General features: G+C 45.2%; 1 protein-coding gene across 3 annotated transcripts in view; it reads right to left on the reverse strand.

The window, feature by feature from the left end:
• cadps2 (Ca++-dependent secretion activator 2) overlaps positions 1-20,029 on the reverse strand; it is a 782,646-nt gene that overhangs the window by 283,494 nt on the left and 479,123 nt on the right. For all 3 annotated transcript variants that reach the window (XM_078568371.1, XM_078568372.1, XM_078568373.1), the window contains exons 9-10: positions 1,165-1,231; positions 319-427 (exon numbers count right to left, since the gene is read on the reverse strand). In XM_078568371.1, the coding sequence (XP_078424497.1) occupies positions 319-427; positions 1,165-1,231 (176 nt within the window). The remainder of the gene's footprint in view (positions 1-318; positions 428-1,164; positions 1,232-20,029) is intronic.

Below are 20,029 nucleotides of genomic sequence, written 5' to 3' on the forward strand. Positions count from 1 at the left end.
AACAATTTTAAACAAAAGGACATATTTCACTTGAAACATCACAAGATGTTCAAATTGAAATTTTTTATCATAATGTGTGGGATTGAACAGATCCAAAATCGGGAACAGCAAACAAAATGTGAGAAGCTGTTGAAAGTAGCAAATTTGCGCTTTCCCACAGAAACTGCACAGCTCAACTGTGATCCACATACTTCTCACACCAAGAAAAACACTTTAGAAAGTAGACTCTCCAGTATATTCTAGCCTCCCTTCCACCCTATTAAAATATTCTGATTCGCAAGCACAAAGTAGAAATTTTATTTTCTCTGACAGTAATACCTGGCTGTGGCTCTGTGTAGTCCACTGTGTATCCTTCCAGTTGCATTAACTCCTGAGGCTCAGACTTCTTTTCTCTGTAACTACACATAGCAAATGTGTACTGGCTAACCTGAAACAATAGGCATGGCAGATTTAGCTGCAAGGGCATATTACACTTGATCCCCAGGTAATAGCACTTAAATAGTACAGGGCAATTCTCCGCAACATTCAACTGAATACATGCTATGTGCTGGAATATCTCCTTGGGATAGATGATCTGACTAGCGGAGTTTATGTACAAAGGTGGAATGGATTTGTACTACATAAAGCAGCATTAATGCTCCAGTCTATCTTCACTATTATAAATTTACAACTGCAATGATTTAGAGTTGTTAAGAATTTTTGAATCCAGACATTTCCTTTTTAATAAATAAAACCTCTTCCATCAGGAATACACATGTTTTTCATGATCTTGGGAGCCACTCCCTGAGTGAATTCCGCAGACCTGCACTTCTAGAAGGAAGCTACACTCTTAAGGGTGCGAAGGTCAGTGACATACTTGCAGCATTATAATGCCTGTTCTCTGACCTGTGTTCCAATTGGGCCTGGGTCACGAATGGCCAATAACAGAAAATGCTCAGGTCAGGCAGCACCCATTGAGAAAAAAAACAGATCAGCTGATACTTCAGGTATGAGCCCCATCTCACCAATAGCCACCCTGAAATGACTTTGTTGTTGCCAAATGCAATGAAAAAAATACTCAATCCAATACTCCCTTTCTCCATACTCACACAGTCAAAGATACTTGTAAACCCCTGGCAACATCATAAGAAATGATGAATTAACCTGAATGCATCACTCACTAACCTGAACCAGGACAAAGTATCGCTTCTTCCACCTCTTCCAAACCTTCTGCCCAAGTGCGTAAAGGTACCTGCAACCAAGAAACAAGATTTTACACTTTGTAGGCACAGATCATTTTCACAATATGAAATAAGAGGATTATTTCAGGAAATAAAACAGTAATCTGAAGTAATTTAAATATACTTGCTTATGTGAAAGTGTTAGCGAAAGTGTTGGGGGAGGGAGGGAGGTTTCCAGTGGCTCAGGGATTTAATCCACCAGGCACGGACTCATACAAAGTAGGATGGTCCCGATCTGCGATGAGTTTGCTGACCTGAATCAATGCATTGGTAGGGCCAGTGCAATTGGATTGAGTGCCCTAGGCATTAGGAGAGATAAAAATTGTATGGTGCTCCTGGTCTATCAAAGCGATTGGACAATGCTCACACAATATTCAATGAGTTTACCAAGAGCACAGGGGGTTCATTGTTCACCCTGGGCAGGCTATCTTCAAGTTTACTTCATTTATAAGGCTGTGCCTTAGCTCACAGGAAGTGTGGGCTTTGCACCGGAATCATAACACTTTGGGATCAAAATCTTGAGGAAAGGGTAGCAGCTGAAAAAAGTGGTGAGTCAAAAAAAATTGTGGGTATTGCAATATCATCTAAGTATATTTAAGATGAATCATATTTTTCAGAAAAGATTAATAAAACAGCCAAAAAAAAATAAATAATATTTTTCAGCTAATTCCAACATACTTCAGCTACTACTGCACTGCATGCTGATAATATAGATATCTTAGTCACAATTACTAAAACTTCGGCAAAATACACAGCATCATTTTTAGGGATATCAGCAACATTGTAATGTGTACATTTATCTCCCCCGCTCCATTTTGTTTCTGCGATTAGGCCCATGTCCACATAACATGTTTTATCTCAACCAATTATGTAGATAGGGATCATACTGACTCGTTCTTTATGTCCACTGGGAGCAGTGTACAAGGAGCTATTCCCCAACTTTCCTTTTGTCCTTGTGGGGAAATATCCAGTTTCACTGAAACACCTCACCCTCTCACTAAATATCTGGGCTGAGAACTGGTCACCCATAGACTTACAGGTATCTATAGTTAGATACATCATTCCTTGGTGTGCTAGATTGATGCACCTACCTATTGAACTAAGGCTTCAAAATGCATGGCCATTTGTAAAATCTTGACAGACATATCTTCGAAGAACTAGGTATGGAATGTACTGTTGTGCAAGACTAATCTTATATCAAAATCACACATTCCATTTTCCCAGCAATAAATCATGTGCAGCCATGGTAAACTGAGTGGGTGACTCTGCTGACCAGCTAAGACATGACACCTTGACTGTGATGCGCACCTGCCTCATCAACTGGCACACATGGGGTATAATGAGTGGTAAAATAAGCATGCCCGGGAATTAGATCATTATCTGAAGAGGAAGAATGTGCAAAGCCACTGGGTGAAGGCAGGGGAGTGGCACAGACACAACAGGCTGAATGGGCCTCCTTCTATGATGTAATGATTCTGTGATTTTGCCTCTGCATCTCACGCATTTTCACTGACTTTTTAATGAGGGCAGGAAACTTCCAACAAAAATTGGCAAGAGTTTCATTAAAATCTTTAAAACAGAGCAAGGTGATGGCATGAATTAAAAAAAATACGATGGATGCTGGAAATCTGAAATAAAAACAGAAAATGCTGAAAAAACTCAGCATGTCTGACAGCATCTGTGGAGAGAGGAACAGAATTAATTTTTCAAGTCTGTATGACTCTTCTTCAGAGCTAAAGAGAAGTAGAAAGTGATGGAATTTATACTGTTTAAGTGGGGTTGGAGCAGGTGAAGCTGGATAGAAGGCCAGCAATAGGTGGGGACTAGGGAGAGATTGACAAAGATGTCGTGGGCTCAAGACAAAGGGAGTATTAATGGTAGTGGTAAGGGCTGAAGGAGGTGCTGATAGTGGCTAAAGGTAAGAAAGCAGAATGTGCGAATGGCAGAGCAAAGGTCAGGACTCTGTGAAAGAACAAAATAGAACAAATGACAGATGGCCGTATTGGGGGTGGGGTGGGGGAGGGGACAGTGGTTGGGGAAAAAAGGATAGAAAAAGGGATAAAAAAGGGGGATAAAACAATGAATAAATGAGTAAAAAATTTTTAATAAAAAATAAAATACAAAATTAAAGGGATTAAAAAACGGGTGGAAGGTAGAAGTTGGAGTTCATGGTCTGAAGTTGTTGATCTCAATGTTAAGTCCTGAAGGCTGTAAAGTGCCTAGTCGGAAGATGAGGTGCTGTTCCTCCAGTTTGCGTTGGGCTTCACTGGAACAATGCAGCAGGCCAAGGACGGACATGTGGGCATGAGAGCAGGATGGTGTGTTGAAATGACAAGCGACAGGGAGGTCAGTGTCATGCTAGGCATGTATTGTTTTCCACACTTTAAACATGAAGGACGTCACGGGCAGTCCTCCTAATACATAATGGGTCACTTGTGTTCCTCAGAGATTGGTTGCGGAAAGAAGTTCATATAAAGGACATAACAAGGAGATTCTGTTAGCAGCTCTCAGGCTACTTCTGGAGCATTTTCTCATAGTTTTTCCTGCGTAATAGCAGACTATGCTTCAAAAATGCTTCACTGGCTGTTAAAGGCTTCTTCAGGTCTTGAAAGATGCTGCAGAGATGCGCCTTTTTTTATTGTTACACCCAAGCTTTCTAAAATCTACATCTCTTTTAGAGACAGAAATGAGAATGGCTGTGAGCTTTCTGCAGGAGGAGGAAGTGGAGGGATACCAGGCGAGACAGAATACAGCAGACATAATCTGTGCCCACCCACTGGAAACCACACACCCATATCTACTGATAGGGATGAACATGTCTTGCCTCAGCAAAGGAAGAAGAAAGATTATCTTTAATCTTCCATTAAAGATTGTGGAAGCAGCCCAATAATAGTATGTCATGCTTACAGCAATATGGCGTGGAAGACGATGCCAGGGTGACCAACAAGCAGTGAAGCCCAACTCTCCACATAAACCAAGGTGGCGTCAACCTTATCTACAGGAACTGTCACATCACCTTGCAATGAACAAAGGTTAGCATATTGAAGAAGTTGGGACTGTTCTCCTTAGGGAAGGTTGAGATGAGATTTGATAGAGGTATTTAAATTCATGAGAGATCTGGACAGAGTATATATCATAGTAGAACCAGAGGGCACAGGTTTAAGGTAAAAGCAAAATACTGCGGATGCTTGAAATCTGAAACAAAAACGAAGATGCTGGAAAAATTCAGTAGGTCTGACAGCATCTGTGGAGAGAAAAAAAACAGAGTTAACGTTTAGAGTCCGTATGACTCTTCTTCAGCTTTGAAGGAGAGTCATACGGGCTCGAAACATTAACTCTGTGTTTTTCTCTCCACAGATGCTGTTAGACCTGCTGAGTTTTTCCAGCATTTTCTTTTTTTGTTACAGATTTAAGGTAATTGGCAAAAGAAGCAATGGTGACATAAGGAAAGCCTTCTTCACACATGGAGTGGTTAGGACCTAGAATGCACTGCCTGAGTGTGGTGGATTGAGGCTTTCAAAAGGGAATTGGATCATTATCTGAAAAGGAGAAATTTGCAGGGCTACAGGGAGAAAGTAAGGGAGTGGCATAAGATGAATTGCTCCTTCAGAGGGCCCGCACAGACACGACAGCCTGAATGGCCTCCATCTGTGCTGTAACCATTCTATGATATCGTCAGATGTTGAAAGGTGTCGTCTGTTACAAGGTCACTTGCTGCTAACATGCACCATAGGGCTGGCACAGCACACGACGATACTGGTTAAGTGCAACCTCGAAAGCCTGCCTCCTCTCCTTGCAGGTATACTGCCATGCTGACTTCTGGCAATGGCACCATGAAGAAGCAAGTGGGGCCATCCTCCTCACAACTACCTTATGTATCACTCGTACCACTTCAGCTGCCAGCAAACAAGTGGGTCAGGTCCTGAGCTCCTCCATCACTTGCCTATAATCTCAGGCTTTCACCATGAGCTTCTTTGCTCTTCCTTTTGTTCTCACTGTTAGCCCTCTGTCCCTTCAGCCATGATAAAGCCTATCAACAGGTTAAAATACCTGTTGATCTCTTCCAAAGGCAACTGGATTTTGTTTTCCTATTCAACATTCCTTTAAATTTCACTCACACACATTTGTCTGCTCCCATTAGGCTGCTTCCTCACACAAGTCCAAACCCACAGTTTGATTTGTGGATAATAATGCAACAGATATGATCTTGAACAATCTATTTGCATGTTACCATTCTGACTAGATTTGCACCCACTCTCAACCAGGATTGAACAGCAGCAGTGATGGAAATCAGCCCCAACAAACATCATTTTGGACACGTGGAATAGGCTGATGTGTTGCTTCTACCGAAATGGGAAAGACATGTGCACTACCATCCTGTCACAAAGACTTTCAGTTCTATGAAAGGCAATGTAACATGAAATAATCTGATTTCAAAAAAATATATAGATATTGGTTAATGAGCTGTGTAAATGAGGTAACTGTGCAGTCAGATGGAGATGTACAAAGTGATAAATCAGATCATCATAAAATACAATGTGGGCTCATGTAAGCAAATACGTAATGACCGTTTTCCATTTACATTAAGCTATATCCACTGGATTATGTTTGTTCTGGAAAGCAGCCATACCAGTATTTTATTTGCTCCAGTAGTTCAGTTAATCACCAGGATTTGCAGATCGCTGAGGACAGTTTCTGTATAAACAGCTCTTGACATTCTGTCACATAATATGACCATCTTTATTTCCTTTTATACATGGAGGATATATAAATATTGGGTGTCATGCCTCAAGGTTACCTTGTATAGGAATGATTAATGCATTAGAAGAGTAGGTCATCCTGGTCACCAGAAGAACTAAACATGTCCAAAAGCTCCCTTATAAGTAGGAGATGCTACAGCGCAACCCCAATCAGTTTGTGATTCAAGGGTGTCGTACAGTCACTTCCAAATAAGAAGTATTTTTCCCCCAGTGTTTCATGCTCCACATACGTGCTCAGCAAGTGGGGGACAGAAACCATTTCATGTACGTGTGCAAGTTAAGATGCAGTTCGCAATACTGACCAGTCCTATATTTCTGTTATCCTTTGTTTACCAGCCCTAGTAAGATAAGTCTCAAGTGTCCATTTACTCCAAATGGCAATCTACTTTAAGCCTGCAATCTGCTTACTTAACACAAGATTAGCTAACAGAGAACTTAACACCATTGACACAAAGCTGGGGTTTAGCATGGCTCTCAGCTTCACAACACTAGGATTTTTAAATTTACTACCAACTTTATGAGATAATCCCAGAGTTCAAATTCTCGCTCACATTCTTTCACTAACCAGGGTAACATTACTGAGATCACAGCTGGTGTGAGACAGACAAAATGTTTGCTTCCTTTCACACAAAAATGGTGCAAATGCAGTGAATAGCAAACTCACAAAGATTTTGCATGAGAGAAATATCATGGGTAAAGTGGCACCTTTGATGGACAGGAATGAGGTGATCATGTAGAACAACTTGCTCTGCACAGGCACCTGTACAAATGTCACAATTCCTGACTCAAACGCAAACCATTTTAAAGGAGCCAGAAAGCCTTACGGGAAAGTCTGTTAGGAGAGAGAGTATTGTTGTGGTTTGTATAGGCTTGGATTTGAGGTCTTGAAGGTTAGAAAGTTTAAATTAGAAGCACATTACGCATGGTGACTAATCAAATGCAATTCTGAGGAAACTTGGGGCAGAATTTTTCTCTCGTAGAGCAGGTGCGCACCCGGCCCCTATTGAGCATAAAATGATGCGCGATGACATCAGGCAAGGATCCTGGCGTCATTGCGCACTCGTGCGGTATTCGGTCAGCAGGCCACGCGAAAGTCAGCAGCACGGCCGCCGACAATTTAGTGGTCTATTAAGGCTTTTCGTGGACTGAGTAGAAATTTTTGCTGCCCGTCCAAACATTCGGTTGGCGAGTGGGCGAAAAGGCCAAGCGGCCTTTGCATTTTTGGCAAAACTTCATCCACAGCAGGATGAGGCTTCGGTCAGTGATTAAAAAAATGATAACTTTTTACACTCCTATTTAACATGTCCCTGCTCATGTGACAGAGTCACATGAGGGAAAATGTTTTCATGATTTCAAATATCTTTATTTTTATGGTTAAAGATCTTCAGCTCCCTGAGGCAGCTCCGTGCCTCAAGCAGATTTTACTGTGCGTGCGCGCACCCCCGCGTATGTGCGCACTTCATCGCTCGCACTCCTCCCGCTCCTGTCCCCACCCCGGCAGTGCCAAGTGCTGCAGCGCGTGTTTCACGCTGGCTGCCCGTTAATTGGCCAGACAGCGTCAAATCACAGTCGGGGCCTGATCGTGGGCGGCGGTTGGCTTCGTGATTGCTCCTGGGCCCGCTCGCCCGACAAGGGCAAAGTTCTGCCCGTGGGCTGGAAAATGAACCTGGGCCAAGGCTGGGGCCAGGGCCAGGATTGGAAGTGGTTCCTCAGTTCCAACCTGCCCCTGGGCCATTTTTGCGGAGGCAGAAAAGGGGGGGAAACAGGCCAGGGGTGGGGCGGGGGGGGAGACAAAGAGTGGGGTTGCAAGGCTACTCTCCATGTCTAACACGGTTTATCAAGGTCCATTTAGAGCAAATTAAAGGGGATTGATTGGGTTTTCTAGGCAGGCCTAGCGAACCTCCTAGCCTGTCTGGGTGCTGCCCGCTAGAAGGCATCTTCCCCACATGAGCGGTGGCCTGGCTGTAAAACCCACCTTATCTTTTAAATTCAAAAACTTTGGAGGTGGGGCATCCCCATTTTGAAGTGCCCTCTCCCACACTTACCTGTCATCACAGCTGTTGCTGCTTTCAAGTTGGTAAGCCTCTGATTCACTCTGGAGTTTCATGAGCCTTCCTGCCTTAATTGGACTGTGAGCCCACCTCTGGCTATTAATTGGCTGCACTGGGGAAAATCACAATGAGTGACTGTTTCTTCTGACCTACTTTCAGCCTGACAACATGGTTCAGAAGCCCGCAGGGAAACTCCTGTCCATATTTCTTCTGGGAAGGTTCCTAAGAGAAGCCCAGGAAGCTGTATGTCTTATGTGGTGTTTCTAAAGTACTCTGGAAGTCATGAAGCATCTCTTGCTAGTATGCAGCCCAGTAATACGAAGCATTGCAACCTTCACAGCCACAATCTCTCCAGCATTCTCACTCTGAAGTTTAGAGATTTAGAGATACATATAACATATCCTAAGGTTCATTTTAATAATTCTTTTTGAAACCTATTATGAGTTGAGACAACGTGCACAGCTTCATTTGGAATTTCAAAGTCAGGTTGGTTAGCTGCAAATCACTGATGTAATATAGGAAAAATGGCAGCCAATTTGTACACAACAAGCTCTCTTAAACAATGTGATAATGACCAGATAATCTGCTTTCTGTCACATTTATTGAGGGATAAATTTTGATCAGCGCCCCCCTGCTCTTTTTCTAGATAGCACCATGGTATATTTTAAGTCCAGCTGACAGTGTGGGCACCTCAGTTTAATGTCTTATGTGAAAGACTCTGACAATGTAGCATCATTTTACTTCACTAGAGTGTCAGGCTGTGGTCTTGTTCCACCTATAGAGATCACTCAAATCCTTTGAGTGGAATTTGAATCCACAACCTACTGACTCAGAGATGACGGTGCTGTCACTGAGCCACATCTGACACTCACTCAAGATCATTCTCCTAATCATTATTGGATAGGGTTCACTCCAGGGTTCACTCTTAATTGTTGCTGGATAAAATTCCCTCCCACAAGACCAATTGCCACTCCTTCCCTGCCACTACCAGAGGGGAGATGGGGCTTTGCTTTCCAGTGCACATTTCTCCCCTCAACTGTTCCTGTCACTAGTCTTTGAGATAGCAATGGTAAGGCACAAAGTTATGAGGATAAAGGGAAAGTGCCTTGGGGTATTCCCCTCTCCATCCTGTTCAGCTCCCTGACATACCATTGCAGGATTTAGTTTTGGTTAAGGCCTAAAACACACTGGGGCTCTTCCACTCCCTTCAAATGCTCAGGCTAAGGTCTTCTATTGATGCAATGAGGCTTTAACTACAGCACTGACTTACTTTCCTGTTTCAGTGGAAGGCTCCTGTGTGGTGGTGGCCAGTAGCCTGTCCTGCATGCCAATTAATACCAACCCAGGAAAATGGGTTATGGTTACGGCAAGGTTGGAAGGGGCGGCTGATCAAGTTCTTCCTTCACCACTAATCTTCCGCAAAGTGAATGCACCCACCTTTATTGGCAATATGTCCACACCTGGACATATTAAAATGGAGATTCTATGTGCCTCCAAGTAATTTTGCAACTAAATCTTTCTAAAATATGTCACAGTTGGTACCATTATCACCTCTGTGAGAAGGTTGCATCAAGTCCTGTTCCAGAATCCTGAACACATGATAGGCTGACACTCCAGTGCAGTGGTGAGGAAGAGGTGCTGTTTTTTGGATGAGACTTTAAACCAAGGTTGCCTGTCATCTCTGGCACATGCAAAAGATCTCAGGCGACATTTTGAAGAAGGGTAGGGGTGCACTCTCCCCGGGTGTCCTTACCAACATTGATCCTTCAACTAACATCATTTAAAAAAAAACACTATTTGGTTATCATCGCATTGCTGTTTGTCGGACCTTGCCATCTTGTCTATCTTACAACAGTGAACACTTCAAAAGTACTTCATTGACTTAGAAAAGCGTTGAGACGTCTGGAGGCTGTGAAATGAGCCATATAAATGCAAGCTCTTTCTTTTCCCCATTTAAAAAGGCTGATGAAGTGGCTTGGGGAGTTCTGCCTTCCTGTTTTCCAAGTTTTTTTTAATTTGGTGCACCATTAGACAAGGTTAATCTCTGACAGATTGATCCATATCAAGATGGGTCATGGCTAAATTCATAAGAAAAACATATAAATGTTGGACCTTCAAAATATATTTTTCCAGTTAGCAGTTAAGTTATTAACGTATTGCGAAAAGGAGAAGGCTGTTTTCTCTGGCAGATCTATACTTGAGCTGGCCTTTTTTTCTGGGGAATGCAGCAATCTAGTTTGAATTACTAGCACGTTGTTTGCACAAAGTTTCATAGGCTCAAATAATGAAAGAAAAATGTGCTGAAAATCAATATATAGAAAAATCAATATGTATAGCCATTTTTCTCTGTAAGAGCTCCCTCCCACAAAGAAAATTCTCAGTCAAGGTCCAAAGAGCAATTAATTCAGTCTAAGAAATCTAGGACATTCTGATCGAGTTCAGTTAACAGCTGGCAAAAGTAATCATCCACTTGTGAAAATGATTTTCAGTTCATTCTCAAACACCTTTCAGACTCTCATGATCCCATTTAGCTGATAACAATACAGGATGTCTCTGGGCATCGCAGCATTCAGTGTTCAAACCAATAGGGACTGAACGCCCAGAGGCACTTTCAGTCCTTACTGCACATTCTATACTCCGTCCATGAAAGGAGCCGTCCAAATACTACATTCCTTCTTTTATTTTGCTGCTGCAAAAGTAAGACATTTTCATCTTCATGCAGCAATACGTGAGAGGGAAAGAAAGGAAGAGAGCGAGCGAAATGAACTCACGGCATCAACAAGGCCAGGAGTCTGAATGATCAATCCTCAAATAATTTAACTACTTTCAAAAATACAAAGTGCTGTCACAAAGAAAGTTGAGGTAAGCTTTCAGCAGCAGAACATATTGCTTTGCTGCTAGTCATTTGAAATTATATTTTTAAGTTGAGGATTGTGCATTAAAATGAGTTGCGACACTTCTATTAATGCGTAGAATTTTTAAAATGAGCCCTTCACTTTCAAGGTTCCCTCGATGAGCTGGGTTCACACTGTCTCTTAGCAACTACGGACAAAATGATGGTAGAAACACAAGAGGCCGACACATGCACATATGCCCCTCCATACATGCCTTTGCTCAAATTGGTCAAGCCAACTGTCATTCACAACAGCAAATTTGAGCATAATTAATTGACAGTCGTTTGGTAGTACTGAACTTGAATATTGCTGCACAGAGAGACATGTTGCCGAAGCTTTTCGTCTTGCACTCATCAGGACAAATGCAAGAATGACAAACACTCAACCAGCCTGTGCTTGCAAAGCCAAAGACAAAACCATCCACTTTTGGCTGTGATTCTGCGATTCGCAGCACTTGCTGAACAACCCTGAGTGTGCTAACAGCTACACTAACAATCAATTTAAGATAATCAGTTGAACTTGTAACATGGCTCATTTAGACCTGCTAGAAGTGACATATACTCATACACAGGGACACATTATCTGCAAACAAAAGGAATATGTTCAAGCCTTGCACCTTTTTTGAATTACCTGGAAGCTTGGGTGGCCTATAGCTCTCCCTTGCTTTCTCCATGGCAATGCCTCAGCCAATCAGTTGACTTGCCAACCAATCAGCACCCTTTTCTCCTAGTACAAGTTGTTCGAAATTTGGCATTCTTGTGTTTGTCCTGATGAGTGCAAGACAAAAAGCTTCAGCAACATGTCTCTCTTATCAGCAATAATTAACTGATTCACTGATTCTGATACTTTTTCAGGCTGGACTCCACGAAAATAAAACTCAGCCCCTCACATCTCTACAGCTAACGATACTGGTCGGCTGGAACTGCAAAAGAATGTATCTCATTTCTGTTTCTGCCATTATTTCCCTTTCACTTCTGTGATTCATTCTTTGCTTTACGTCCTATTTTCTCTCTCCTGTTTATTACAGTATCGGAGCTGCCACAAGGGGGTGCTGAGAGAGGAGAACATGTTTCTCAATCAGCTAGGGAGGAGGACTTCAAAATGAGCATGGAAAGTGAACTTTGTTTAAAAAAAATGCAATATAAAAGCAAAATACCACGGGCGCTGGAAATCTGAAACAAAAACAAAGTGCTGGAAAAACTCAGCAGGCCTGGCAGCATCAGTGGAGAGAGAAACAGAGTTAATGTTGTGAGTCCAATAAGGTCAAGTCAAGTTCCGAAGAAGATTCACACTGAAACTCTGTTTCTTTCTCTACAGATGTTGCCAAACCTGCTGAGTTTTTCTAACACTTTCTGTTTTTATTCAATATAAAAGCTTGACTTCTTTTGAGAATCAGCCTTCAGTAAAAAGTCAGCCAAACAAAAGCAATAAATCTTCCACCGCAGCACATGCCAACGACAGTAACGCAAAGTTTCAATGAGCATATATCATCCTCTTAAAGAAACACCTTCTTTACTTTTTAAAAGTTTTAAGCAAAGTAAATATGCACAATATTAGTCATCTGACTATTCCAAAACTTTTACATGAATGGAGGGTAAATGCATATCACCTTACTTTGAAATCAGCAAATAGAGATAGCAATTATGAATGAACGCTTCCACCAATTTTCACAATGAATATTTTGTGACCAGAGGATGAAAGAGAGGAGATTGTCAATAGGTATTACGCCACTGCTGGCAGTTATCCACTTAGGCGAATGGAAAATCCAGACTGATAACTTTTAGGAACAGGGGAAGCCAGTAAGGTGAATATAACTCTCCATGTTTCATTCGTCAACCCTTTCTCTCTCCAGGAACCCATCCAATCATCTCAAAACAATTTTATACAGTTGTTTCCAATGGGCTCCTCCTGTATCTTACTCCAAAATTCCATTGCACTTTGTGCAAAGAAAAAAACATTTTGCTGGACTTACCTCCTTGCTCGTAACATTTGGGGCAGAATTTTACATTGGGTCGGGCACGCGTCCGCTCCTGGGACAGGGCGTAAAATAGTGCGTGAAGACAACGGGCGAGCATCCCGAGGTCATCGCGCACTCACGCGATATTTCAGTCGGCGGGCGTGAGCAGGTACCAGAGCCGTGCCCACCATTAATTAAGAGGCCACTAAAGACCAATAAAAAGCCAATTGATGCACGATTTTTCATTGCCCATGGGATTTTATGCTCGTCGCACGGGTAAAACGGTAAGGCTGGCAGCCGACAATTTCAAAACCTCACCCGAGGGTGGGATAAAAAGGGTCAGCAGCATTGCCAGTGTGAGTAGTGAGGAGTTTCGTAGATAGTTTGCTGCTGGTGATTTATTGGTGCTTGACAGCTTCATCTCTGTTCGGGGCTTTCATTGATAGCATTTCCAGGCTTCATTTCAAGGCTTATTGATGTCTCCAAGGCCCCCGGAGGATTCAGATCATGTGGACCCTTCGAGGTATCAAACAGTCTTCCATTACCCTGGTAATGGGGATTGTAGTCTCTGCTGGAGGCACCTCCTCTGAGGAGGAAGAGATGGAGGCCAGGTGTCCCAATGCAGCTTCCAGGGGAGGGACCTGTGGGAGGAGAGATGCAGGTACAAAGATGCAGGTCCAGCAAGGAGTCCAAGGTGGAAGAGGCCACAGAAGACACCACTCTCCTGCTGCCAGGGTTTACAGGTGCAATGCAGCTACCTCAATATGTCTGAGGTGCAATGCTGAAGGAGGCTCCACCTCTCAAGGGACACAGAGACCTCCATCTGTCAAATGATTGGGCCTGAAATCAGCTCCGGCTGTGTGGGTGGACACCCCATGCCAGAGGCTCTGAAGGTCACAGCGGCCCTCAACTTTTATGTCAACAGGAAGGAAAAACCACTCCATGAACGTGCAGATAGTGTGTAACCATAGGATGCATATTCTGCAAGTCTGTGCAAGGTACTCAGGCAGCTCCCATGATCATTACATCCCGAGACACTCCCAGGTGCCAAGGCTCTTCAGTTCTCCAGCCTGACTAAATGGATGGATGACTGCTGGGTGACAAGGGGTATCCATTGAAAAGGTGGCTCATGACGCCTCTCTGCCACCCATGAACAGAGGTAGAGAAGCGTTACAATAGGAGCCACGCCTCCACAAGGGAGGTGATAGAGAGGTCTATAGGCCTTCTCAAGATGCATCTTTGATGCCTGGATCATTCAGAGGGTGTGTGGAAATACCCCCCAGAGTGGGTGTCACTAATAGTGGTCACATGCTGCTCTCTCCACAACCTGGCACTGGCGAGGGGGGGACCCACTGGAGGAAGAGGATGTTGGCGCAGATGCACGGGCCACAGATGAGGAATTCAGTAGAGAGTCAGAAGAGGAGCACGGTGAGGGGAACACTGAGGGCGTGGAGGCAGACCTCAGTAACCTGCAGTGAGGCAGGGGCACCAGGGGCACCTTGATCCAACACCCCTTCAGCTAGGCTACCAAAGATCAGCTTCCACCTCATGCCAGGGCTGCCACTTCCATCCCGGTTGTCTGAAACGGCCCTTTCATTTGCACTCAAAGTCCACTCAGTGCCTGAGCAATAAAGTTTCGAGCCATTTACATCCAGCTTTACACACTGACGTACCCTGCACCACATTAAATAAAAAAGGTGAAGCATACTCAGGCCATTACAACAAAAGAAAATTTATCTCATGTTGACAGTCATAACAAATTAACAGAGCCTTCTCTGGTCTTCAACATCAGGCCAGTTAAAATAAGCAAAACATTTCACAACTGATGATCACCTGTGACCAGTCCCTCTTGTGCTCATGGTGCCTTAAACTTAAGTTTGCGAGTGCTACGTCTTGGTGCTCCCACCTCGCTGGCACAGGCGTTGGAGACAGCCTGCTGACTCTGCTGTCTTGTTGGCCTTCATGACCTTGGCGGGCGTCCTCTGGCCCATGGAGACTGTGCCGGCCCCGCCTGAGAGGGAGATGCCACGGCTGGCATCTCCCCAGTCATCGCAGCCTCATCAAATGCCATGGTCACTGGCAGAGGGGCAGGGAGCTACTGCCATTATCTAGAGGGCCCTGAGAGGAGCCCGCAGAGGCGACAAGAAGCTTGTGTGCCAACATGAGGTCGCTCTGGACCTCACTGCACACCATTTATGGACAAACGCCTAGCTGGGATACTGGGCGCCTCATCCATCTCCCACACAGACACTGACCACCTGAGCTCAGTGCCTGTGTGAGGGCTTGCAGGTCTCAGCGTAACCCCAGGAACCCCTGATTCTGTTCCTGGAGCTGCCTCTCCATGAGAGTTGCTACTCTCTCAATGGAGGAGGCAGTGCGCTCGGTCATGAGGGTCACCACAGTGCTCATGCTCCGCATGGACACGTCCATAACGGAGACCACGGCACGTAGACCCTCATGGATCTCCGCCAGATCCTCCTGCACATCTTGCTGGACATCCAGCATCTGCCACCTAATGGATGACCCCAGAGGCTCATCATCTGCCTTTGACTTGGTGTTGTCCTGGTCTCCAGCAGTACTCCAATTGCTGGCGCCCTGGGCACTCTCTGCCTCCGCCTGCACCTCAAGCAAGTGTGAAGTGCCCTCACTACTGTGCACCGACATTCTAGCCGAAGATCTAATGCCCACCAAGGCGTTGATGCCTGGTTCAGAGAGCGGCTGTGATGCAGGTGCTTCCGGAGTCTGGTGGTCCTCTGGCATCAGGAGTGGCTCTTCAGGGTCCTGCGATTGGGTGCGTGGTGGCAAATCTAAGGGAGAACAACAACATGCCATTAGTTTAAGTTATCACACTGTCACTGTGCACACCAGGCACCCTGGTGAGACCATGGAGATCTGCATCATGGTGCCAACATCTTTCAATGATCAATGGGGACTCCAGGTTTGAGGCTCCCATCAATGATGAGACTGCACAAGAATGTTTGCAGCATCTGAAACTCTCACCGCTGCGCACTGCACCCTTACCTTCGTCTGTCACCCCAGCTTCTCCGCGGCCAGTTGACCGAGGTCTGTGGTGCCTATCCAGGTGCAAAGTGTCCTGCTCATATCTGGAAAGCTGGGCCTCCGCCGGTCTGTGGCATTTCAATGTTGTTATAGGCGGGCTTCTGCTGAAAGGAGAGGAGCGTAGATTTGTCCCCCCTGTACCTGCAGCACCACTGCAGCCTGGCCAACCCCACCTGAGGAACACCCTGCAGGGCACATCGAGTTGTGGCCCTCGAGCCGCATGGCACTCAGTCCAATCAGCCAGGGCTCAACCCCTTGGCCAGCTAAGGTGCCATTGACATTTGGCACTCAGACTCTAACACCCCTGAGCTCCACAGGGGGACAGCCAGCCTTAAACACTTCAACATATTGATCCATGCCAGCACGGTACTTACCCTTCCTGAGTGCAGCAGGTCGATAAACCTCTTGTAGCACTGGACCCAGGTGTGCCGCACCACATCAGGGCTGCTGACCAGCACTGCCACCTCCTCCCAAGTTTTTTTCGTTAGGTGCGGTGGCCTCCTCCTCCTCCCATCCCTGGGGAGGAGGGTGGCCCTCTTGGTAGACACCTCCTCCAGGAGCACCATGAGGCACTCATCCGAAAAGCGGGGGTGCCGAGTACCCACCTGACCTGCCCACCCTCCTGCTGTCTGCAGCCGCATTACTCTCCATAATTTATACTCGCCTGCTCACAACACTGGAGCTCTCCTCATCGCTGGCAACCTTCCAGGGCCTGGCTGTGCCGGTTTTAAACCGGCCACTTGGTCACCATTGGACCTGGCAGTTGACAGGCCCCCGCCCACCGCTTGCTGACCAGTGAAGAGCCGTGTTTCACCAAAATCGCGGGTCGGACTGTTTCCCGGCTGCTCCTGGGCCTGCCCATCACACCCACCCGACAACCTCAAAATTCTGCCCCTGGTATTTTAGTCATTCAATATAATCTGCTTGGATCAATGCTGACAATTCTCTTCCTAATTTTTAAAGCTTCATCCCGAAGACTCCTCTTTTCCAAAATAAGCAATAATAAAATGCATTTATGTAGTACCTTCAATATGTTCCAAAGTGCTTCACGGAGACATTAGGAAAAACCAAAACTGTGTCAAGGAATGAAAAGTTAGAAGGAAGATAAACTTCCTTCAACTTTTCCCATTGCCTAGCTTCCTGATGCCTGGAATTATCTGGTTGCTTGCTTCAGCAGTATCCATTTTTCCCATTCCATCAACGCTCGAACATCGGATAAGCAGCAATATAGCACAGCAACTTGATCCCATATCAGTAAGAATGCTGTAATGCTAAGAGGTTTCCACACCCACATTAACTGATCTATATAACACATTCTTGAGATGTTCTAAATCAAAGGCTGTCTGAATAATTTTTCAAGTCAATACAGCAAGTTAATTTGTTACTTTTTATCAATGTTCTTGACTTCAGCGGAAACAATGGAGGCAGATATTGGCCCGTAACTTCCGAGCTCCCCAGCGACGGATTTGGAGGGTACCCCAAAGATGCGCTGGGGAATCCCTCTGGGAAGTTCCCACGTAAGGGTTTGTATGGCAATTGCTCAGAAATGCACAGCTACTCTGGGCAATTGTGCTGTGTTGGGAACTATCTGAAAAAGCGGTTTATATCGCAAACTTCAGAAGGTTCCGCCGGGGTTATACCAATAGTTACTCAGAAAAGGTTAGAAGAATTAAAACCTCTTCCAACTTCTGAGTAACTATTGTAAAGACCTAGATCGACCCCACGGGACTCCCCCCACATCCCCAAACCACCTCCCTCCCCCAAAAGAGGACTCACCCAAACCCCCACCCCCCCGACCTCCAACACACCCCACCCCCGACCTCCAACACACCCCACCCCTGACCTCCAGCACTCCCCACCCGCCAACCTCTGACACCCCCCAGCCCCTGCCCTCCGAACCCCACCCCACTGACCTCTGAAACTTCCAACCCCTCCCACCCCCCACGGAACACCAAACCCACCGAACTCCGATCCCTCACCCCCGACACCCTCCACATCCCTGACCTCCGACACACCCCAACCCCAACCTCGAGCACCCCCCACCCTCTGACACCCCCAGCCCCCACCATCTGAACCCCACCCCACTGACCTCTGACACCCCCAACTCCTCCCGGACCCCAACCCCCCAAACTCCGATCCCCCACCCCCCCCCGACACCCCGTACCTACTGACACCCTTCACCCCCGACCTCTGACAACCTCACCTTCCCCCGACACCCCCAACTGCCCCCACCCCCCAGGACCTTGGACCCCCTCTCCCCATGGGCTTCTGACCCCTCATCACCTCCACTCTCCCCAGATCTACGACTGACCTCTAACCCTGACCTTGGACTCCTACCCACCCCCGCTGGACCTTGGAACACCCCTGCCGCCATGACCCCCTCCGGACCTCCAAACCCCCCGGACCTTCGACTCCCACCCACCCCCCAACAACCCCCCAGGACCTCCAACTCCGCCCACCACCCCCTGGAACTCCAACCTTTCCCTCCCCTCCAAACGACTGTCAATTTCCCTGAACATTTAAATTTACCCGCTTCACGGCAGCAAGTGCTGTAAAAAAGGGGGCGTAGCCTCCTTGAATCCGCTGGAGCTAAACTTCACTAAGGCCTGCGAGGAGTCTTCCAATGCAGCTCCGGTGAATGGCAGTGCCAATGTAACTCTCAAGACCAGGCAAGTAGATATTTATATCTTCTAATTCCTGCGGGCCAGCACTTTCCGATGCTAGTCGGAAATTATAGCCCATTACTTTACAAAAAAATACCTCTGTGGTTTAACTTTGAAAATATCTTTTTATGTCATGTCATCAATTTACTGATAGCTCAGTTGTGCCAGATTAAGATTCAGGACTTGGAAGCTGCCTTTCCTAATATTGTTGTCTGTAAAACTCTCAAGACTCTGTGATCAATGCCAGAGCATCAATTGTGCCATTCCAAAACCAAATGGTGGGCGGTTATATTGTAGGTAGATCCTTTACACTTTGTTTGTAAGCAAGGTAATTATATTCCATTTATTCCATCTTTGTGTCGTCAACAAATTTAGCAACCATTCCTTCGGTCTCTTTATCCAAGTCATTTATATAAATTGTAAAAAGCTGAGGCCTTAGCACTGATCCCTGTGGCATACCACTCATCACATCCTGCCAAACCGAAAAAGACCCATGTATGCCAACTCTTTGCTTCCTGTTTGCTAGCCAATCTTCTATCCACACCAATATGTTACCCCTACACCATGAGTTTTATTTTCTGCAATAACCTTTGATGTGGCACTTTATCAAATGCCTTCTGGAAATCTAGGTAATGTACATCCACTGGTTCCCCATTATTCACAGCACATGTGACTCCTTCAAAGAACTCAAATAAACTGGTTGAACATAATTTCCCTTTCAAAAAACCATGTTGACTCCGCCTGATTGCCTTGATTTTCTCTCAGAGCCATGCTATAACATCTTTAATAATAGCTTCTAACATTTTCCTATGACAGATGTTAGGCTAACTGGCCTGTAGTTTCCTGCATTCTGTCTCCCTCCCTTTTTGAATAAAGGAGTTACGTTTGCTATTTTCCAATCTAATGGAACCTTCCCCGAATCTAGGAAATTTTGCAAAATTAAAACCAATGCATCAACTATCTCACTAACCACTTCTTTCAAAACCTTAGGGTGAAGTCCATCAGGGCCTGGGGATTTGCCAGCCCGCAGCCCCAACAATTTGTTCGATACCACTTCCCTGGTGATTGTAATTTTCCCAAATTCCTCCCTCCCTTCCATTTCCTGATTTACAGCTATTTCTGGGATGTTACTTGTGTCCTCTATAATGAAAACCAAAGCAAAATACCTGTTTAATTCATCTGCCATCTCCCTACTTTCCATTATCAATTTGCCAGACGCACTCCCTATAGGACCAATGCTCACTTTGTTAACTCTTTTTTTATTTAAATATCTATAGAAACTCTAACTATCCATCTTTACATTACTAGCTAGCTTTTTATTGTGCTCTAATTTTTACCTCCTTATTAATCTTTTTGTCATTCTTTGCTGTTCTTTATATTCTTTCCAATCTTCTGATCTGCCATCCGTCTTTGCGTAATTATAT

Source organism: Cetorhinus maximus, chromosome 22 (assembly GCF_964194155.1).
Source record: "Cetorhinus maximus chromosome 22, sCetMax3.hap1.1, whole genome shotgun sequence".
Classification (NCBI taxonomy): Eukaryota; Metazoa; Chordata; class Chondrichthyes; order Lamniformes; family Cetorhinidae; genus Cetorhinus; species Cetorhinus maximus.